The sequence below is a fragment of the Saccopteryx leptura genome, chromosome 6 (genome assembly GCF_036850995.1).
Source record: "Saccopteryx leptura isolate mSacLep1 chromosome 6, mSacLep1_pri_phased_curated, whole genome shotgun sequence".
NCBI classification, from domain to species: domain Eukaryota; kingdom Metazoa; phylum Chordata; class Mammalia; order Chiroptera; family Emballonuridae; genus Saccopteryx; species Saccopteryx leptura.
The window spans coordinates 65788217-65812899 of record NC_089508.1 but is presented as its reverse complement, the minus strand read 5'-3'; the positions used below and the strand labels follow the sequence as shown (position 1 = coordinate 65812899).

The 24683-nt window shown below is 36.4% G+C and overlaps 1 protein-coding gene across 3 annotated transcripts in view; it reads right to left on the bottom strand.

Annotated features, from left to right (window-relative positions):
• Positions 1–24683, bottom strand: part of WDR72 (WD repeat domain 72) — a 224710-nt gene that overhangs the window by 185093 nt on the left and 14934 nt on the right. For all 3 annotated transcript variants that reach the window (XM_066341869.1, XM_066341870.1, XM_066341868.1), the window contains exons 2-3: positions 10765–10929; positions 3270–3376 (exon numbers count right to left, since the gene is read on the bottom strand). In XM_066341869.1, the coding sequence (XP_066197966.1) occupies positions 3270–3376; positions 10765–10917 (260 nt within the window). In that variant the 5' untranslated portion in view covers positions 10918–10929. The remainder of the gene's footprint in view (positions 1–3269; positions 3377–10764; positions 10930–24683) is intronic.

Here is a 24683-nt window from a genome sequence, read left to right as displayed (position 1 = left end):
ATGCAAGCTTGGTTTGGGGAATATCGTCCAACAAGCCTCCAAGCCTGGGTGCCTGCTTATCTCTTTAGTCTCATCTCTTGCTGGTGATTAAGTTTTATTAATACCAGTATTTACCAATTCCAAGACTTTTTGCCTTGAAGTTTTATCAACTATATATATTTGTTACTATAAAGTATAAATACAGCTATATCAACATTATTTAGTATTTATCTGATAAATTATTTTCCATTCACTTACTTTTAACTTTTCCATGTTCTTATACTGTTAGCTTGTTTTTTTAATTGTCTGCCAATCTTTGCAATATTTTTTTTTTGTATTTTTTCTGATGTGAGAAGCAAGGAGGTAGAGACAGACTTCCACATGCGCCTGACTGGGATCCACCCAGCATGCTCACTAGGGGACAATGCTCTGCCCATCTGGGGCGTTGCTCCGTTGCAACCGGAGCCATTCTAGTGCCTGAGGCAGAGGCCATGGAGCCATCCTCAGGGCCAACTTTGCTCCATTGGAGCCTTGGTTGTAGAGGGGACAAGAGAGATAGAGAGAAAGGAGAGGGGGAAGGGTGGAGAAGTAGATGGGTGCTTCTTCTGTGTGCCCTGGCCAGGAATGGAACCTGAGACTTCCACATGCCAGGCCAGTGCTCTATCGCTGAGCCAACTGGCCAGGGTCCAATCTTTGCAATTTAATTGAAGGGCTTAGCCCCTTTACATAATTTAGATTGCTGTTCTATTCTGAGTTATTTCAAGTATTTATATTTTATTTTGGGCTATTTGTCCATTTATTTTTGTCTTTTTTGAATTAAACAACACTGTTTTCCTTTTTATGTTAGTACTTGTATATTCTATTTCTTTTATTTTTATTTCTTTTGTCTATTCTTTTAGCAGCTACCCTGGAAATGTCACTATTTAGAATAAAGTCTACAAATATTCCACATCTTTACCCACCCCTAACATACCACAACATGTGGAATTTGATCATTGCACTATTATAAGCAATTGTCAACTAGGATTTTGTGGGGGTTGGGGGTGGGGACTATATTTTATTGTGTCTTATAGTCTGTGTTTATTTAAAATTTTAAAATATTTGCTGTGTTTGTTCAATATTCCTTCTCCTAACTCAGATATGTCTTCTGAAATCATTGTTCTTATTGAAGAATATACTGTAATTTAGAATTCCATTACTTATAGAGGGTCTGTTGGCAGTCACTGAAAGTTTTATTAGTATTTGACTTAGTATTTATTAGTGTTTGACTCTTACCCTCATGTTTTGATGATATTTTTGCTAGAGATATACCTCCAAGTTGATAGATATTTTCTCTCAACTTTTTGAAGATACTTCACCCCTTTCTAGTTTCTGCTACTGTTGAAAAGACAGCTTTCAGTATAATTAATATTCCTTTGTAAATAATGCTTTTTTTTCACTGACTACTTTCAGGATTTTCTCTCTCCACCTCTCTTTGACATTCTGTTGTTTCATCAACAGGTCTCAAATTGTTTATTTCCTTTCATTTACCCTAGAAATTACTGGGATTTCTGAATTTTAGGATTTATGCTTACACATGATGTAATAATTTGAAAAAAAGGTGAAAAACTGAGTCATCAGGCCATTTTTAGTCTCCTCTGATCATCCTAGAGGCAGAAAGTCTAAGTCCCCAGCCACTTTCTGGGACCTTTGAAAATTAAAACAATTGTTGTTGAGAAATAATAGGCCAAGCCTAGTAAATTTAATAATTTCCAGCAGATTCAATTAGAATATGCTATATATGCAGGGGCTCTAAGAAATATATTCTAGATGCAGGGTAAGCTTTGGACACCAAAGGAACAAAGTTCTAAAAAATTCAAATCATGTTGGAAAAGGAAGACCAAACCAGACTCCTTGGCTGTTGAACAGTCATATTTACAGGATTCATATAGCTGAATTCATCAATCATCAAGAATATGCCCATTAACCCTAGATTCTTTTCTGGAGCTAGACCACTATGGGCAAAATCCTCAATCTGAAACTCAGTTACTTTTCAGATCTATTTCTCACTTAGCTATTACTTTTCTCAATTCTCCAAATAGTCTCAGAAAAATTCACACACCCCCCCCAAGTTCTCTACAGTGGGAATAAATATCTCAGCAGGTGCAAGCAGGTTTGGGGTATCCCTATTATACAAAAGCTACTGTCAACTGTTCAAAAAGAATGTACTAGGACATTTCAGCCCCAGAATTCTGGGGCTGAAGGAAACCATGGTGATTAACATGTTCCTTTTACGCATGGAAAAATTTAGATCTTGAATGATTGAGTAATCTGTGTGATGGTCCCCAGGAATATAATTAGTACTGTGACTCCCAGTACTTAAAAACCTTATCCAAAATTCAATCTCTCTAAGTATAACAATTATGGGAATAGGTGCTTCTTCGGTATAAACTATGGGAATAAGTACTTTTTTTATATCAGTTCCACTGGGCATTTTGTCATATACTTTTAGTTTCTCTGGACTGTATATTGGATTCCTCATTCTTTTGATTCTCAGAATTTAAAGCCATATAATTGCTCCTCGGATTGAAAACAAGAAAGGAGGGGTTCTCTTGTTTCAGTCAGAAACCCGATTCCTCATTCACAAATCCATGCGGAATCAGTCTTGTGTTCGTGAGGGCACCTGGGCAAATAACTCATCAGTGGAGTCTAGTTCCTTGCAGCAATCCCATCGGCGGGGCCTTTTTTCCCACAGTCAAGTCTTATTTCATGGAAACAAACCTCACTTTCATGACACAGAACCCAAATCCCTGCCTACATTCCTTTTTCTTCTTTCTCCCACCATTCCACTTACAAATGAATACTTTCTGTTTGTTTTATAATGATTTCAGAAAAGTGTACAACATGAAGATTGTAATTACTGAATTGTTTTTACAAAATTATGAAGACTTGGATGGGTTTGCTTAAGAGCTCAAAGTGAGTTGCTACATGAAAAAAGACAGGCACCCAGATTGTACTATCTTCAATTCTATAATAGGTGGCATTTACCAGTGTCCTTTACCCAGTGAGGCTGCCAGAAAGCCTGATGACACACACATTGGGAGGTTTTTAAGTACTGGGAGTCACAGTACTAATTACATTCCTGGGGACCATCACACAGATTACTCAATCATTCAAAATCTAAATTTTTCTATGCGTAAAAGGAACATGTTACTCACCATGGTTTCCTTCAGCCCCAGAATTCTGTACCCCACCAGTTTTTAAAAAATAGAAAATGGAGATGGGAACAAAGTTCCACACATCATACCTACCCATTTTCAGCAGCACTGACAACATAGGGCTGTTTAGAGAAGTCTCTTGCTCTTGCCAAACATGTCACTGGTGCTGAATGACCAAAGAGAAGCTCTTTTGCTGAAATCTGGAAACAATGAGGATAAGCTTTTAAACAGCGGTACACGTTTTAGTTGAAAATATAACCATACATTACATATGTAATCATAATTCTGCTAAGAACATCTGGAGTATTTTTTGCTGTACATAAGTGAGGAAAACTGATATGTATGTGGTACATCAAAATCCACAGAACAAACTTCTAAATAAAGGGACTGTGTAGTAAGTACATTTGTCTTGTTTGTTTTTGGTTTTAGACCCATGGTGAAACCTAGAAGATTGCCAGACCGGTTTTACAACATTTAGGTTTTAAATACAAATAAGTCAGTGTTGATGTTTATTATGTACAAAATGATGTGTCTCAATTGATAGAATATTTATACTCAAATTTCAGACTTCAGAAATGAGCTTACAAAACACAAATGACAGATTACTCTTCTTATAACTATTACAATACTTTACTTGACTCCCTGCCTCTGAAATACTTAAATGAACTTTTTTTATGTTAAAAATAAAATTGCCAGAGGTTGCCGGTTTGATCCCCAGTCAGGGCACATACAAGAGCAGTTTGATGTTCCTGTCTCTTTATCTCTCTCTCCCTGACTCTCTCCAAAATTAATTAATTAATTAATTAATTAAATTGTAACCAAGCTATTTTTTTTTAATGTCAGTATCTTTCTCCAATCTGTAAATTAAAAAATATGGCACTAAAGGCTAATTCTTCCATTGTTTCATGTGTGAAAGAAATCTATTTCTCATTTTTTTATAAAACATGATTATAAAAATCAAACCACAAAGTGGAAAACATTCAAGATCCCCTAAAATGGAGGAGGGGTTGTCATTAAGAGACTAAAAATTTAATTTCAATTACTAGAAAACTGGTGGTTATAAAACTTGCCTTAGGTGGAATAAAAATCTAATTTCCAAATGAATATTATGTTTTCCCTGAACTATGTAAATGTAGATGTATGTAGATAATAATCCAACCACATCAACGAGAACAAATTATTTCATAGTATAATTAATTGGCTCCAATTTATTTTATTTTTATCATAACCAGAAATATTTCTTTAAAAATTCTGTTGTCAGATTAATTTTCTAGTGCTATAAGGAGAGTTTTGTGGTTGATTAGAATCACTTACCACCAAAGTTCTGACTCTACCTTATTCCTGGGAAATGCAGAACTTTCTATTTCAGAACAATATAATGTTTCCTCATCACCACATTTGGAAATACATTCCCCTAAGAATTTAACCACCTTTCCAACATAATGCAAGACAAACAACAAATTGGACACATCAAGGACATTTCCTCCTCTGGAGAAAAATCACTATGGACAAAAAATCAAAATGAAACACCACTGTTTCATATGAAGTCCCCATTCTGCTACTAAATCCCCTCATGTAGATGAGTAAGATATGACATTTCACTATAGTCCCCTAATTTGATCATATTATAGAACTACTATGAATAATAATAAAAAAAAAATTCTACAATTATACCTGGTCATTGTGATGACAGCCAGGCTTTTACTTCTATTCATTGACTCTACCTCTATGAAGCATTATCCCCTAATCCCCATCCCAGGTACTTCCCATGGCACAAATGAGAAAGGGAAGAGAGGCTCTGGCAAGTTGGCTCAATGGTAGAGTGTTGGCCTGGCTGTGGATGTCCCAGGTTTGATACCTGGTCAGGGCACACAGGAGAAGTGACCATCTGTTTTTCCACCTCTCCCCTCCCCCTTCTCTCTCTCTCTCTTCTCCTCCCACAGTCATGGTTCGAATGGTTTGAGCACATTGGCCCTGGGTGCTGAGGATGGCTCCATGGCCTTGCATCAGGCACTAAAATAGCTTGGTAGCTGAGGAGCAGTGGCCCCAGATGGGCAGAGCATCACCCTGCTTAGGATGCATGCAGGAGTTTGTCTCTCTGCCTCCCCATATCTCACTTAATTTTTTTTAAAAAAGGGAAAAGAACACACAGGTTGACCAGCATCTACCAAATTCCAGGCATTGGTGCAATTATAAACAGTGTTTAATTTTCATTTCAAAGTTGAGGAAATTGAGATTCAAAGAATACTAATAACACAGAATTGGCAAATATGAGCTAGAATTCGACCCAGATACCTCCACTTTTTCTTTCTACACAGCATTGACACTCTTTGTTTTGTCATTGTTGTGTTGCCTTGTGAGTTAAACAAAAAGAAAATAGAACATTCCAATACTAAGGGGTTATATCTGAGAGGATGTCCAACTCATCTTTTTTTATGCCTAATGGCATGATGAATACCAGCAATCAATACAAAGGAAACCAGAGAAAGTTCCTAGCATGGGACATGGGACATGGAGAGGCTTCTAATTAGTAGAAAAAATTCCAGAAATTAGAGGTCTTTGAGAGTCAGATCCTGAACCTGGAAGCTGCATGCATAATCTAGACATGTGATGAGAAGCCCAGGACAGGGAGACTTAGCCTCCAGCTGATATCCTAGAGCCCACAGACTGAGATATGTACCCAATCCTTTGATGAGTATTTGAATACTCCAAGATGTCCAGAACTTAAATCACCTTCTATCTTTCCATTTCTTACTGTCTAGTCCCCTCTATTTCTTATACAAATGAACAATACCATTATGCCACCAATCACCCAAACACCAAATCTGAAAGGTATCTTTGACCGTTTCTACTCTTTTACTCCACTAATCCAACTTGCTCAGTTTTGTCTCTTCTCTCTTCTTAACAGCTTTCCAGGTTTCATCTCATCTTCTTTCCTATTGCCACTGATTTGGTTCATGCTCAAAAACTCACTTGATTAAAGTACGCAGAAGCCTGCTACCCATAATCCCTGCCCCTTGTCTCTTCTCCCCCTCCCTTCAATATGTCCTTCACATTAATATCCAGTGATATTCTGAATCACAAATGTAATAACATAGTTTTATGCCATCTCCTTGAATAAAACATCCTCACAATCCTTAATAGCACCACTTTGAATTAATACATAGTGTTAGCAATTGCTAGTTAAAAAATAGAAAGTCTAAACCCCTCAGCATATCAAATACCAAACTGTCTGCTGCATCTCTTACAGAAGTGCCTATATCACTTTTACCTTGCTTTCTGTGTTCCAGGTTACTCAACTACTTTATCAGTTCCTTGAAAGCAAAATATTCATGCTTTTTGCACACACTTATTCTGTCTGTATTCACCTCCTACCTCTTATTTTTCTGTTCAAATCCTGTGCATCCTTTTGAACTCAGTTCAAACATTACCCTTAGAAAGCCTTTCCTTCAAAATCACAATGAGATACCACTTCACACTGATGAGGATGGCTATTATAAAGCAAACACAACAGCCTGACCAGGCAGTGGCGCAGTGGATAGAGTGTTGGACGGGGATGCGGAGGACCCAGGTTCGATACCTCAAGGTCGCCAGCTTGAGCGCGGGCTCATCTGGTTTGAGCAAAGATCACCAGCTTGGACACAAGGTTGCTGGCTCGAGCAAGGGGTTACTAGGTCTGCTGAAGGCCCACGATCAAGGCACATATGAGAAAGCCATCAATGAACAAATAAGGTGTCGCAAAAACTGATGATTGATGCTTCTCATCTTTCTCCATTCCTGTCTGTCTGTCCTTATCTATCCCTCTCTCTGACTCTCTCTCTATCTCTGTAAAAAAAAAGATAATAAAAAAATAAAGCAAACACAACATAAAATAACAAGTGTTGGTGAGGATGTAGAGAAATTGGAAACCTTGCATGTTGTTGATGGGGAATGTAAAATGTAAACTGCTATGTAAGCCAGTTTGGCAATTCCTCAAAAAAATTAAAATAGATCTACTATATGATTCAGAAATCCTACTTCTGGATATATACCCCAAAGAAGTGATGGCAGCAACTCAAACAGATATTTGTACACCCAGTGTTACAGCAGCATTGTTCATATTAGTCTAAAGAAGGAAGCAACCTGCCTGATCAGGCAGTGGTGTAGTGGATAGAGCATCAGCCTGGAATGCTGAGGACACATGTTTGAAACTCCAAGGTTGCTGGCTTGAGCATGGACTCATCTGGCTTGAGTAAGAGGCTCATCAGCTTGAGTGTGGGGTCACCAGCTTGAGTGTGGGATCATAGACATGACCCCATGGTCGTTGGCTTGAGCCCAAGGTCGCTGGCTTGAGCCCAAGGTTTTGGCTTGAGCAAGGGGTCACTAGTTCTACTGGAGCCCCCAGGTCAAGGCATAAATGAGAAAGCAATCAATAAACTAAGATGCCATCACGAAGAATTGATGCTTCTCATCTCTTGCTCTTCCTGTCTGTCTCCTCTCTCTCACTAAAAAAATAAATAAATAAAAATAAAATGTGGAAGGTACCCAAGTGTCTATTGATTGATGAATGAATAAACAAATGTGGTCTACCCAAACAATGAAATGTCTTTTTAGCTTTAAAGTGAAAAGGACATTCTGACACATGCTACAACATGGATGAAACTTGAGGATATTATGCTATGTGAAATAAGCCAGTCAAAAAAGTACTGTATGATTTGACTTATATGATATACATAGTCATATTCATAGAAACACAAAGTATACTACTGCTTTACAACTCCCTCTTACCAAGTTTGTCTCCTACATTAGACTCTGAGAATCTTGAAGGAGGGGTATATGCCTAGAACAACAGCAAATCTGTGTACCTTTTCAACTGACTGCATAAATGAGTGTCCTTAGGTTTGTTTTCCCACTTTATATGATGGCAAATGAGTATCTAAAATCCTAGAACCAAATGTAAATCTTTGAAGGCATATTTCAAATGTAGTATGAAGAGAAAATAAATGGCTTCCACATCATTTTACACCCTACCCCCTGCAACTTCCTGCTCCCTCACCTTGTCCTCACGCTGATATGCCATTCAGCTTAGAACTGTCCTACAACCACCCACACATTTATGTTCTTGCTACAATCTCCCATGTCCTCAAGGCCTCCTTTCTTCTTTCTCTGCCCGAATTATGCCTTTATATTTACTTTTTTTCAAACAAAAATCAAATTAAACTACTAATTATCAAAATATCAGTGACGAAGTACTCACTTGACTCCTTAAGATAGCAAGAGGAATTGTTGAGAACTCAAAAATGCCCTTGATTTTTGAAAAGCCTAGAGTTTTCCTTCTAATAGTTAATCCATTGTCATGTAAAGGTGAGTCATGGGAAAAAATAAGAGAAAGTGGTCATTCTTTCTAGCCCTAAGTTTAGCCATAGAAAATGTTAAGAACTCTCTTGGAAAATCTCAAATTCAAACTAAGTGGTATCTTATGTGCATTAATTTTTTTATCATATCCTCACAGTAAATTTCTAAAACACAAAGCTGATCTAACGCCCCCCCACACACACTTAAGCCTCCTTAATGGTTCTCTTTGCTTCTTCCACCCCTATTGATTGGATTCCCACTCCTATATCATATCTTTAACTGTGGATCGCACAATATTGGCACCACTGGCATTTTGGATGAGATAACTCTTTGTTGTGAGGGGCTGTCATGTGCACAATAGGATCTTTACAGCACACTTGATGCCAGCAGCAGCCTCCTTTCTCCATTGTACTAACCAAAAAGTGCTGACATTACCAAATATTCTTAAGGAGAGTGGGGTCAAAATCACTCTCTGTTAACCATTTCTCTAACCTTAAGCAAAACACTTGCTACTAAGAAAAGTGGGGTGCGCCTGACCAGGCGGTGGCGCAGTGGATAGAGTGTTGGACTGGGATGCGAAGGACCCAGGTTTGAGACCCCAAGGTCTCCAGCTTGAGCACAGGCTCATCTGGTTTGAGCAAAGCTCACCTGCTTGGACCCAAGGTTGCTGGCTCGAGCAAGGGGTCACTCGGTCTGCTGTAACCCCAGGGTCAGGGCACATATGAGAAAGCAATCAGTGAACAACTAAGGTGTTACAACGAAAAACTAATGATTGATGCTTCTCATCTCTCTCTGTTCCTATCTGTCTGTCCCTATCTATCCCTCTCTCTGACTCTGTCTCTGTAAAAAAAAAAAAAAAGAAAGAAAAATGGGGTGTGTAACATCTCCCACTAAAGATGCAGTGCAGACCACTCCCTACTTAGAATACCTTGCATTATAATTATAACATAAAACATCACATTAGCCTGCATCCTTCCTCAACTGCCACCTCTGGGCAGCAAGCACCAGGTCTTCTCATTCACATTTGAACTCAGGTACCCAGCATACTGTCTCATTATAATATCCACTCAATAAATACATGTTCAATAAATGTTGACTAAATACCAGGAGCATACCTAAAAAGATACAGAAGCGAGGATTCAAATTTTCTTAAGCTATAGCACCCTATATATTACAACTATCCCAGCCAGAAAATACATTTCAGCATTAAAAATAGCAGTTAGGGTTAGGGTTAGGGTTAGGGTTAGGGTAAAAAAAAAAGAATAGCAAGATGTTTTAAGCCATTTAGGAGTCTGAGTTTAAATTATAAGAGATAATAAATATGAGGGCCACCATTCTCAAAGCTCAACTGTTTAAATAATACCAGTTTCTTCTTTGCAGAATGTTCATAAACTGAGCTGAGCTGCTCTCCTGTGCAGTTCCCAATAGCCCTGTAGTGTAACTGTTCAGTCAGGGGAGATGCTAACAAATTACACCATAAAATAGAATTACAATTAATTGTTAATTTAGGTTTTAAAGTGACAAACTTTAAAGGCTGAAAATTGTCTTTGGTCTTTAAAAGGCTTCTTAATGAGCGCAGTATAACTTTAAGTACATCATTGGCATAAATGTTCAAACTGGGTCTACAGGCTGATAGAGCTAAGCAAATATCTATTTCAATATGTTAAATGTTTATGACTTGGGACAGTAACAATTAATTGCTAATCAATGAGCCAAATCCTAGGTGAGGTCAGGTTCTGAAATAGAAGAATGACAATAGTAAATTGGATTTAGGGTTTTGTGATGCGATCTGTAAAAACCACAGGCAAGCAGACTAAAAGAATAGCAAGAAGGTGAACTGACAGAGACACCCAGATAATTAAGATATTACTCATGTAGTTAATAGTGGTTTTCAAGGGTGCCCTTTGTTTAGATTAATAAGCCATAATTTTTAGAATTATACTTGCATGTCTGTAGTTCAGTTACTTAAACATATAATTCAGGATATAAAACAGTAAAACTCAGCATAGCTTAAGGGTGATAACACTTAGCTGGTAGCTAAGATTAGCAATATTCATAATATAATTTTTCACTATGATCTTAATCCACTACGCAACATTTTATTCTCTCCAAATTCAGAAGTAAAACCAATTTATGACTTTAGTAGGCATTTCCCTAACAATCATGTAAACCTTCCCCTGTCTTTACAGATAGATGAAGCAGTCTGTGCTTATTTTGTGAGTGTTGTTTGTTTAACATAATAGTTTTCACTAACCTTTAGTTCAGATGAAAGACTCCAGAGACAGAGCTGACCTTCTTGACTCCCAGTCACAATTGTTTGCTGGTCATCGGTGATCATGATGGCAGTGATGCTATGGGAGGGGGCTGTCTTCCCCCAGAGGGCAACTGCCTGCAGGGAGGACCTCATACTGAGAGAATTCTGGGAACACATAGAAGGGAAGAAGCATATGCAGAAATCATTCCTAGATCCTGGGAAACTGATCACACCGAAAAGTGGATTTATAATGACACAAATCTGAACATATTCCACCAGAGCCATCAATTAAAAAGGAAGGCAGTCATGAGACACTAAAATGACCATGCTTAGTGTCAATCTGTCAAAGAGGAATGACTTTTATTCCAATTCTCCATCACTGATACTGATGCAGAGGAGGACAGAAATAGTCTACCCACTCCACACCCAGCTCTGACTCTGGGTGATCCCGACCTCTTCAAAGCCTAACTAGGTTTCTCAAGAATAGGTCTGTTAACAAGAGTACATAGATTTTGGGTAAACATCTCCACTTCATTTGAACAGTTGATTATCTTGCATACCCATCACCCAAAGGTAAAACATTCTCCGTCACCTTATATTTGTCCCTCTTTACACCCTTCCCCCAACCCCCTCACTCCTCCATAACCACTGCGCTCTTATCTATGTCCATGAGTCTCAATTTTATATCCTATTCCAAAATCTATGTACTTATGTTGATCAGTGGCACCCTGTTAATTTAATTTTCTTAAATAAAAAAAAGAGAATAGAGCTGTCTACACACTATAATTTGAAGACAGTTTTGCAGACTCCAAAATGTCACCTCACCTAAGTAACAAATATTTGAATTTTGCTATTAAAAAGTAAATCTTTTCCATAAATTCAGTGTTTTCTGGTATTCAATGATTGATGTATGACTGTCACAATTTCTGTCTACGGCCATACTACCCTGAACATGCCCGATCTCGTCTGATCTCGGAAGCTAAGCAGGATTAGGCCTGGTTAGTACCTGGATGGGAGACAATTTCTGTCATATTCATATTCCAGCTATACTACTTTAATTATAATTTTTTGTTGACTCATTTTTATATTTGGTATCTTCCTAAACAACAATTTTCATGAAACCTCTACCTTCATGGGTTAGTTATAAAGGTTAAAATGAATACATATAAAAAATGAATACATAATTATTATTTTAACGTGTGTACCACCCAAAATGATCTGACATATCACCTAGTGAAATGCACATTACATTTTGTGAAACACTGAGTTAAAAGTTCCTCCTAAAATATGCATTCTTTTCAGAAATACAAATGATTTGGGAATAAATAATGTTTTAAGTCCTCAGAATAAATTAGTAAATTTTCTCCTGTGACTTAGTAATATACATTTCATCTCAATGAAAATGTCAAAGATAAGAGAGAGGAGGAAGCTACTAAGCTTACTTTCCACATCTGTCTTGAGAAAGTTTGGAAAATAAAGACCTTCTATCCTGCAAGACTTTCGGTACTAATGCATAACAAAGGTGAGTAAAATTTTAGAACATGTGGTATATACTATTTAGAATGTTCAATTATACACAGATAAACATACAGACTTATAGCCATGAGTATGTACTGACATTGTAAACATAAATTCAGTATAGACAGTATTTAACCCACACACTGATTGCCTTCAAAATTTTGCTTGTAGTTCAGTTATTTGGAATTCAGTAACTAGTTTCCCATGGCTCAATTCTTAGGCCAATATATTTATACAAGTGTTTGTGACTTATAATAGAGCTACACTATTCTTACTGTGGTACCTAAACACCATGAGAACAAGACTTCTATAGGAAATGCTCTCAGCTTTGCAATTCAGTATCAGGACCACACATATTAATTATAATTATAGTACTAATCTAATCAATAGTTCTGAGTTCTGGTCTCAGTGACACTATTATCCCAACTTGAACCTCTTCCGCTTAAAACACAGAGAAATATAGGAAAAGCCTGGCAGAAACAACCTTGATCAAGTGATGAAAGTAAACAACTTCAGTGATGGAACAAAAACAAAGTCCTATGTCACCTAACAGGGTACAATGAGAAAAACACGCACCAATTCTGTGATTTTCATAGCTAAGGTACAGGACCTGAATTTCATCACGACAAATGCAAATCGAAGGACTCTCTACAAATAACTGGACTGTAATCTTCAAACATGTCATGGTCATGAAAGTTAAAGAAAAACTAAGAAACTTTTCCACTAAAAGAGACTCAAGAGACATGACAACTAAGTGCAATATATGGTTTCAGACTGGATTCTTGTGCTATAATTGATTCACTGGGATAACTGGCAAAACTTAAGTCTAAATATTGAATGGTGGTAATATATTAATATTTATTTCCAAATTTTGAAGGTTTATTGATTGCAAGGGATAATATCCTTGTTCTATATATACCTTTGCTCTATATACATTAAAGTATTCTGCAAAGATGGGCTAACAGATTGGTGACTTCCTATTCAATAGTTTTTATAAAAAATAGTTCCCTCTGCTATACTTACAATTTGCCTGTAAGTTTGAGATTTTTTAAAAATATATTATTTAAAATTAGTCTATCATTTCCCAGAATGTTTCAAAAATACAAAAATTTTGATTTAAGAATCCAATAAGCATTAAGGGGGCTTAAAATGAAAATTATGGACACCAAAGTGCATCTTAGAGAAACTGTGGTATATGAAGGGCAAAGCATAAAATAAATGAAATAAAATGACCTAAACAAACAAACAAATAAATAAAACCCCCAGCAAAACAGCAAGTATGCTTAAAACAGATTTCTCCACAGCAAAATAATGGCCAGAAGCTACTGGATTATCACCTGCAAAATGCTGAAGGGAGATAAATGCCAATATAGGTTTTAGCTATCACTCAAAGCGAGGGCAATATAAGGACATGTTCCAACAAATAAGGCCTCAGAGAATAAAACATTTATAATCATTGTTGAAAAAATTATAAAAGGATGTACTTTATGAAAAATATATAAAATCAGAAAGAAAAAAATAAAGTGAAATAAAAAATGCAGTGGTAAACAAGGAAATCAGTAAACAAAAAAATAATCCTAAATAAGCATTATCTGTAAAATAATAATAATAATGAGGAGGATAATTAGAGGGTTAAGAGATAAACTAAAATCCTAGATAGGACCATAAAAGAAGACAATGTGGAACCTATGTTAAATCATTCTAGTGTTCTGGCATGTGTGTGAAAGAGAGCAGAGAGAATAATTAACTTTGAATTTTCTTAACATAAGGTTATATGACAAGATGCTAAAAGGAAAAAAGGAGTGTATAATTTCCAAACAGTAGGATAGTAGAATAAAGAAATAAAGACCTGACCAGGAGGTGGTGCAGTGGATAGAGCATCGGCCTGTGATGCTGAGAACCCAGGTTCAAAACCCTGAGGTAGCCGGCTTCAGTGCAGGCCCATCCAGCTTGAGCGCGGGCTCACCAGCTTTAGCACAGGGTCGCCAGCTAGAGTGTGGGATCACAGATATGACCCCATGGCCACTAGCTTGAGCCCAAGGTCGCTGGCTTCAGCAAGGGGTCACTGACTTAGCTGAAGCCCCCCAATCAAGGCACATATGAGAAAGCAATCAATGAACAACTAAGAGATGCTGCAACTATGAGTTGATGCTCCTCATATCTCTCCCTTCCTGTCTGTCTGTCCCTATCTGGCCCTCTCTCTCTCTTCTGCTCTTTCTCTCTGAGAAGGAAGGAGAAGGGAGAAAGAAAGGAAGAGAAGGAGGGAGGGAGGGAGGGAGGGAGAGAGGGAGGGAGGGAGGGAGGGAGGAAGGAAGGGGGAGGAAAGAAGGGAGGAAAGTCTAATTAAAGAAAAAAAAAACTGTTTTCTTTTTTAAAAAGTAAAAAAAAAATTGAAAGTAGAAAACACAAAACCACATGGTAAATTCACATCCAAACATATCAGAATTTAAAACAAATAGATGAATTAATCTTACTAGTTAAAAAATAAGTATTCTCAAATAGAATATATTTCAGTATAACCTATTTATTAAAAAATTCTGGGGGGTAGGGGGAGGGAAGTAAAGAGGTCAAATACACAGTGACAGAAAATGATTTGACTTTGGGTGATGGGCATACAACATAATCAATGGTTCAAATGCTATAGAAATGTTTATCTGAAACCTATGTACTTTTATTGATCAATGTCATCCCATTAAATTTAATTTCCTGAATAAATTTTTTTTAAAACTTCTGACAGCATTAAGACAGGTTGAAAATAAAGGGATGGACAGGATATACTAGGCAAATAGTAATGAAAGTAAACTAATGTAATATTGGACAATAAATAAGCTTTAACATAAAAGCATTACAGATGGAAAAGGATCACTATATAATAATTACATAATGATAAAATAATATAATAATTACATAATGATAAAATAAATCATTCAACAGAAAAAGATAACAGTCCCCAATCTCTAGGTATCCAGTAGCAGAGCATCAAAATACATAAAATACAATCTTGCATAATTACAAAGAAAAGTTGATAAGCTTACTCTTAAAGAGGAAGCTTTTAGCCCTGGCCGGTTGGCTCAGTGGTAGAGCGTCGGCCTGACGTGCAGAAGTTCTGGGTTCGATTCCTGGCCAGGACACACAGGAGAAGCGCCCATCTGCTTCTCCACCCCTCCCCCTCTCCTTCCTCTCAGTCTCTCTCTTCCCCTCCTGCAGCCAAGGCTCCATTGGAGCAAAGATGGCCCGGGTGCTGGTGATGGCTCCATGGCCTCTGCCTCAGGCGCTAGAGTGGCTCTGGTTGCAACAGAGCAACGACCCAGATGGGCAGAGCATCGCCCCGCCCCCTGGTGGGCATGCCAGGTAGATCCCGGTCGGGTGCATGCAGGAATCTGTCTGACTGCCTCCCCATTTCCAGCTTCAGAAAAATAAAAAAATAAAAAATAAAATTAAAAAAAGAGTAAGCTTTTACATATCTCAATCAGTAATAAATAGAACAAGCAGATAAAAAAGATATAAGGATATAAAACAAACACATAATTTATAATATCATGGATATATATATAAATTACTAAACCTAGGTATTAAATAAAAGCATTATATTAAGTCATGCATGTGACATTTATAACACTGACCATGAAAAGTCTCAACAAATCCTAAAGGATTAATATCATACAGGCAACATTATTTAAACAAAATGAATAAAAATCTAAACCCACTCTCCAACACATACAAACAAATGTTCAAAATGCTCCTTTAAATGTTTAGAGGCTAATATACATACATATATTCTAAATGTTCCTTGGATTACTACAGAAACATAATGAAGATTAAATATTATTAACAACCAAAAGACAATGAAAACTCTATATAATAAAATTTTCCAGGCCCTGGCTGGTTTGCTCAGTGATAGAGCATTGGCTTGACATGTGGATGTCCTGGTAAAGTTTGATTCCTAGTAAAGTCAGACAGGAGAAGCAACCAACTGCTTCACCACTTCTTCTCTCCCCTTTCTTTCTCTCTCTCTCTCATTCCCTCCCACAGCCATGGCTTGATTGGTTTGAGCTCATTGGCTCTGGGTGCTGAGGATAGCTCTGTAGAGCCTCTGCCTCAGGCACTAAAAATAGCTCAGTTATGAACAGGGCCCTAGACAGGCAGAGCATCATTCCCGGACAGGGGTTTCTAGGTGGATCCCAGTCAGGGCGCATGTGGGAGTCTGTCTCTCCATTTCCCTTCCTCTCACTTGGAGAAGAAGGAGGAAAAACAAAACACTTTCCAGGTGTATGCACTGTATTAGAAAGAAAATTATAACCTTAAATATACATATTAAGATGGAAAATTAATGAGTTATACAACCAAATTATACTCTTTTATAAAAGTATAGAGTAAATCCAAAGAATGAAAGAGAACAAAACAGATAAGACTATCCATTAATATAATAATAATTTTGTTTCAAATTTACAAAATCTAAATTGAGTTCTTTGAAAACAGAAATAATATAATGAACCTATGGCAAATTTGATAAAGAAATTAAAGACACCAAAAAAATAATACAAAGAAAAAATGAGTGTAACTAAATTTATTATTTTAAATGGGAATATTATAAATAGCTGTATACCCACAATTTGGAAAGGTAAAGTGAAATAATTTTTATAAATATATATCTTACTAGAATTGAATAAATATAAAATACAACTCTGATCATTAAAAATGGGGTGAAGGAGTAAAATTACACACACAGGCACACACACATTTTAGCAAAAAGTTTAGATTGAATGTAATCTTGGGGAATTAGCAGGTACATTTTCACATATGAAAGCACACAGGACGCTACAATGAACAGGGTAGAAACCCTTTTCATTACTTAAAGGTAACCACCATTGAAAAAACCACCACAGAAGCACATGAGATAAAAAAAAAAAATAGCAATAGAGGAAAGATGTATGGAATACAACCAAATAAAAACAAAAGATAGAAAAATGAAAGAGAAGGATCAAACAAGACACAAAACTAACAGAAAGCAATCTATAAAATGGCAATAGGGAACTCACAAGTGTCAATAATTACACTAAATGTAAACGGATTAAATTCACCAATAAAAAGGCACAGAGTAGCAGAATGAATTAAAAAAGAAAATCCAACTGTATGCTGCCTACAGGAAACTCATCTAAGTAACAAGGATAAAAACAAATTCAAAGTGAAAGGCTGGAAAACAATACTCCAAGCAAATAACATCCAAAAAAAAGCAGGCGTAGCAATACTCGTATCTGATAATGCTGACTACAAGACAACAAAAGTACTCAGAGACAAAAATGGCCATTTCATAATGGCTAAGGGGACACTGAATCAAGAAGACATAACAATTCTTAATATATATGCACCAAACCAAGGAGCACCAAAATATATAAGAAAGCTACTTATTGACCTTAAAACAAAAACTGACAAAAATACAATCATACTTGGTGACCTCAATACACCGCTGACGGCTCTAGATCGGTCATCCAAACAGAGAATCAACAAAGATATAGTGGCCGTAAACAAAACACTAGAGCACCTGGATATGATAGACATATACAGGACATTTCGTCCCAAAGTGACTGAGTATACATTTTTCTCCAGTGTACATGGATCATTCTCAAGAATTGACCATATGTTGGGCCACAAAAACAACATCAGCAAATTCAGAAAAATCGAAGTTGTACCAAGCATATTTTCTGATCATAAAGACTTGAAACTAGAATTCAACTGCAAAAAAGAGGAAAAAAATCCCACAAAAATGTGGAAACTAAACAACATACTTTTAAAAAATGAATGGGTCAAAGAAGAAATAAGTGCAGAGATCAAAAGATATATACAGACTAATGAAAATGACAATACGACATATCAGAATCTATGGGATGCAGCAAAAGCAGTGATAAGAGGGAAGTTCATATCACTTCAGGCATATATGAACAAACAAGAGAGAGCCCAAGTGAACCACTTAACTTCACACCTTAAGGAACTAGAAAAAGAATAACAAAGACAACCCAAAACCAGCCGAAGAAAGGAGATAATAAAAATCAGAGCAGAAATAAATGAAATAGAGAACAGTAAAACTATAGAAAAAATTAATAGAACAAGAAGCTGGTTCTTTGAAAAGATCAACAAAATTGACAAACCCTTGGCAAGACTTACCAAGGAAAAAAGAGAAAGAACTCATATAAACAAAATCCAAAATGAAGGAGGAGAAATCACCACGGACACCGTAGATATACAAAGAATTATTGTAGAATACTATGAAAAACATTATGCCACTAAATTCAACAATCTAGAAGAAATCGATAAATTCCTAGAACAATACAACCTTCCTAGACTGAGTCAAGAAGAAGCAGAAAGCCTAAACAGAACTCTTAGTAGAGAAGAAATAGAAAAAACCATTAAAAATCTCCCCAAAAATAAAAGTCCAGGCCCTGACGGCTATATCAGCGAATTTTATCAAACATTCAAAGAAGACTTGGTTCCTATTCTACTCAAAGTCTTCCAAAAAATTGAAGAAGAAGCAATACTTCCAAACACATTTTATGAGGCCAACATAACCCTCATACCAAAACCAGGCAAGGACGGCACAAAAAAAGAAAACTACAGACCAATATCTCTAATGAATACAGATGCTAAAATACTAAACAAAATACTAGCAAATTGAATACAACAACATATTAAAAAAATAATACATCATGATCAAGTGGGATTCATCCCAGAATCTCAAGGATGGTTCAACATACGTAAAACGGTTAACGTAATACACCATATCAACAAAACAAAGAACAAAAACCACATGATATTATCAATAGATGCAGAAAAGGCTTTTGATAAAATACAACACAATTTTATGTTTAAGACTCTCAACAAAATGGTTATAGAAGGAAAATATCTCAACATGATAAAGGCCATATATGATAAACCATCAGCTAACATTATATTAAATGGCACTAAACTGAAGGCTTTCCCCCTTAAATCAGGAACAAGACAGGGTTGTCCACTCTCTCCACTCTTATTTAATGTGGTACTAGAGGTTCTAGCCAGAGCAATAAGACAAGACAAAGAAATAAAAGGCATCCATATCGGAAAAGAAGAAGTAAAGGTATCAGTTTTTGCAGATGATATGATCCTATACATCGAAAACCCCAAAGAATCCACAAAAAGACTACTATAAACAATAAGCCAATACAATAAGGTCGCAGGATACAAAATTAGCATACAGAAGTCAATAGCCTTTCTATATGCCAACAATGAAACAACTGAGAATGAACTCAAAAGAATAATCCCCTTCACAATTGCAACAAAAAAAATAAAATACTTAGGAATAAACATAACAAAGAATGTAAAGGACTTATATAATGAAAACTATAAACCATTGTTAAGAGAAATCAAAAAAGATATAATGAGATGGAAGAATATTCCTTGTTCTTGGTTAGAAAGAATAAATATAATCAAGATGGCCATATTACCCAAAGCAATATACAAATTTAATGCAATTTCCATTAAAATTCCAATGACATTTTTTAAAGAAATGGAGCAAAAAATCATCAGATTTATATGGAACTATAAAAACCCCCGAATAGCCAAGCAATCCTAAAGAAAAAGAATGAAGCTGGGGGCATTACAATACCTGACTTCAAATTATATTATAGGGCCACGACAATCAAAACAGCATGGTATTGGCAGAAAAATAGACACTCAGATCAATGGAACAGAATAGAAAACCCAGAAATAAAACCACATATATATGGTCAAATAATTTTTGATAAGGGGCCAAGAACACACAATGGAGAAAAGAAAGCCTTTTCAATAAATGGTGCTGGGAAAACTGGAAAGCCACATGCAAAAGAATGAAACTGGACTACATTCTGTCCCCCTGTACTAAAATTAACTCAAAATGGATCAAAGATCTAAACATAAGACCTGAAACAATAAAGTACATAGAAGAAGACATAGGTACTAAACTCATGGACCTGGGTTTTTAAAGAGCATTTTATGAATTTGACTCCAATGGCAAGAGAAGTGAAGGCAAAAATTAATGAACGGGACTACATCAGACTAAGAAGTTTTTGCTCAGCAAGAGAAACTGATAACAAAATAAACAGAAAGCCAACTAAATGGGAAATGATATTTTCAAACAACAGCTCAGATAAGGGCCTAATATCCAAAATATACAAAGAACTCATAAAACTCAACAACAAACAAACAATCCAATAAAAAAATGGGAAGAGGATATGAACAGACACTTCTCCCAGGAAGAAGTACAAATGGCCAACAGATATATGAAAAGATGCTCATCTTCTTTAGTTATTAGAGAAATGCAAATCAAAACTGCAATGAGATACCACCTCACACCTGTTAGATTAGCTATTATTAACAAGACAGGTAATAGCAAATGTTGGAGAGGCTGTGGAGAAAAAGGAACCCTCATCCACTGTTGGTGGGAATGTAAAGTAGTACAACCATTATGGAAGAAAGTATGGTGGTTCCTCAAAAAACTGAAAATAGAACTACCTTATGACCCAGCAATCCCTCTACTGGGTATATACCCCAAAAACTCAGAAACATTGATACGTAAAGACACATGCAGCCCCATGTTCATTGCAGCATTGTTCACAGTGGCCAGGACATGGAAACAACCAAAAAGCCTGTCAATAGATGACTGGATAAAGAAGATGTGGCACATATACACTATGGAATACTACTCAGCCATAAGAAATGATGACATCGGATCATTTACAGCAAAATGGTGGGATCTTGATAATATGATACGAAGTGAAATAAGTAAATCAGAAAAAAACAGGAACTGCATTATTCCATACATAGGTGGGACATAAAAGTGAAACTAAGAGACATTGATAAGAGTGTGGTGGTTTTGGGGGGGGAGGGGGGAAAGGGAGAGGGAAAGGGGGAGGGGGAGGGGCACAAAGAAAACTAGATAGAAGATGACAGAGGACAATCTGACTTTGGGTGATGGGTATGCAATATAATTGAAAGACAAGATAACCTGGACTTGTTATCTTTGAATATATGTATCTTGATTTATTGATGTTGCCCCATTAAAAAAATAAAATTAATTAAAAAAAATTAAAAAAAAAAAGCACACAGGGCAGACCACATAAATTCTTCTAAATAAAATGACAGCTCATTTGAATTCACATCAGCAGATTAAAGAGAAAGGGAGCAAGAAGCAAAGAAAGAAGACACATGACTTCCAACTGAAGCAAGCACAGGAAAAAAAGTGAATCACAGCAAAGAAAAAGAAAACCCACAAAATCTGGCAATCTTGGGGCTCTTGAATGGGCAAACCACCCCAAAGTTCTATCACTTCTGATGGCTCCACTGCATTTCTGTCCAGAATAGCTGCTCCCCATCGATACTGACTGGCTGAATGAAAGATGAAAAGTTACCCAATATACTTTGTTTAAGCTGGCAGAAAATCAGAAAGTAGTAGTTTTAAAAATTTCTAAAACATAAAGTTAAATGGATCAATTTTTTTAATCAAAACCGGTGTTTTTTGGGAATAGGTCATTGCATAAATTGCAGATAAATGTGATATAAGTTAAGATCCCATCACTGGGAGTGAGAAGGACCTGTGTAGGTGTGTGTTAGCATTCTGCTATTAAGAAACACTACTGTCTTTTCACCACAACTGCTGATACTACAGTGACAATCATCATTCAAGAACCACCTGTATTTTGACCTCCACTCTTGGCTTGACTCTGGTGTGTTTTTCAGAACCCGGAAGTGGTAGAAAGGGGAATGCTCATGCTCACAGTACTCCAAAGGAAACTGTGTATGTTTTGTCTACAGGCAATGTGCACTTGGTTCAAGTCCAAACATGTGCCTGTCACCTTTTTAACTTTACATCAGAAACTGTAGTCATGGCAATTTGTCTAGTCTGTAACAAAAACAAATTTGGGAAACATTTATTAGGGAATTAATATATTTGTAATGATTAACTAACATTATACCAAAATTAACTACTTCTTGAAGTGAGTTCTTATATCCCTGTTATTCTAAATAATTAGCTTCTCTTACTGGAATCATTGTAACATTGTCCAACCAATAACCAGCCTCTTTGTATTACTATGGTTTTGTATCTCCCTTAAAATTATCTTCTTTGCACTGATGTCTCCTAATGAAATCATACAATTCCCTAGGGACAGAGACCAGGCTGTGTACATAGAGCCTGGCTCAGACTGGGTACTTGATAAATATTCTATTAACCAAACTGATCTTGATGCTTCTTTCTTTTATATCCTTTGTAAAAAAAAAATGGGAATAATTTCTTTATTATTATTACAAAACAGTGCCTAAAACACAGTACTATGGACTGAAAAATAATAAATATGATTTGAATAAACTCATTTCTTTATAATTTTTAAGCTTTCTATTCCAAAAGGGAGGAAGTAGATTAAGAGTATGAATTTTAAGTTGGGTTAGAATTAAGTGTGAGTCATTTTAGCCCCTTGAGCTTCAGTTTCCTCATTTATAACATGAGAAATATAACGATACCTAGTTCAGGGTATAGTGAGGGTGAAATGAGAACATGAGTGCAATGTAGAGCACAGATGGTATTCAGTCAATTACTACCATTTTAATTCTAGCTCCCCAACCTTGGGATAATAGCAACAATTACCCACAGCAAACTTCTTCACCATTACACTTTTGTTATATTCTCATTATATTAAATTCATTTCAAATTCACTAGATTTTAAATTCTCCTCCAAAGAGAGGGACTTCTTTTTGATTTGTCCACTGCTATATTCTCAGGGTGCAGCAAAGGGTTTAGGACAGGCAAGCACTCAGTAACTATTTGCTGAATGAATGAATAAATGAATGAAGATATACAATATAGTTTAAAGACTCCCATCTAGTAAAGCATCCACCCCCTCAAATATTTGCAAATGTTTAATACCTACCAAAATACAGGACTCTTGGAGTTTAAAAAATTAAATAAGTCAAAACATTTCATAGATTAAAACTCTTAATAGTCAGATATTTCCTAACACATCTGAATTAGAAAATGAAAAGCACCAGCCCTGGCTGGTTGGCTCAGTGGTAGAGCGTTGGCTGGGCGTGTGGATGTCCTGGGTTTGATTCCCAGTCAGGGCACACAGGAGAAGCACCCATCTGCTTCTCCACCCTTCCTCCTCTCCTTCCTCTTTGCCTTTCTCTTCTCTTCCTGCAGCCAAGGCTCCACTAGAGCAAGTTGGCCCAGGAGCTGAGAATGGCACCATGATCTCTGCCTCAGGCACTAAAATGGCTCCGATTGCAATGGAGCCACACCCCAGATGGGCAGAGCATTGCCCCCTAGTGGGCTTGCCGGGTGGATCCTGGTCAGGCCAATGTGGGAGTCTGTCTCTCTGCCTCCCCGCTTCTCACTTAATACAGAAAGGAAAAAAAAAGGAAAAGAAAAGAAAAAAGAAAATGAAAAGCACCAAGACCAGAGCCACAAGAAACCAGATCTTAGCTAGAGTTCATCCTGAACAATCTAGTTTGCTAAATGTGGTTGAAACAGACCTGGAATTAAGATACCTCGTTCTAGGATGGCCATTACCACTGATGACATTTATTTCTAGATTATAAAGGTATATGTAGTAAAATAAGGATACCATCACCTGTATTGCCTACATCTCAGTATTCTTATAAGGAATAAATTCATAAAATAAATATAAGCAAATAGGTATAATAGAAATAGTATGCGATTATTATATTTTGCATATGTTACTCATATTATAAACTCCCATAATCTAGATTTTGAGCAAGAAGTTGCCTTGGGGATCATAATCTAATCCCCCTAATTTATAAGAAAGCTCACAATGAGGAGTGTGGTCTATGTGACTTGTTAAGATCATTTGAGACTGTGAGTCACTAAGCGAATTGTAGTGAAAATAAGTCACTGATTAAAAGGACGCACATCTCAGAAGTCACTTTACTAAGGTGCTCTTTCTCTCTTTATAGTGCAGCAAAATTTAAAGTTACCTCTGAAACTTAGTGCATCACTATCAATACCAGTTATATAACTTCATATGACATATGGGAGCTAAAATTAAAATATTAGTAATTTACTGAATACTGCTCTGTGTTCTACATAATATGCATGTACTCATTTCACCCCATAATACCCTGAGGTAGGTATTGAGAAAAATTGAAGCTGAAAGGCTTATGACTCACATTTAATTCTAACCCAACTTAAAAAGTTCATTTACTTAGTCAACTCCCTCCCTTTTGGAATAGACAGCTTAAAAATCAAAAAGAAAAGAGTATAAGTATAAGTTGTCCTAAGAAATATTGTGCTTGTATATGTCCATGTGTGATATTTGACACACGAGAAAATTATTATCTATTGCATGGAGCATGCGCATAAAAAATTATTTACTGTTTATTTG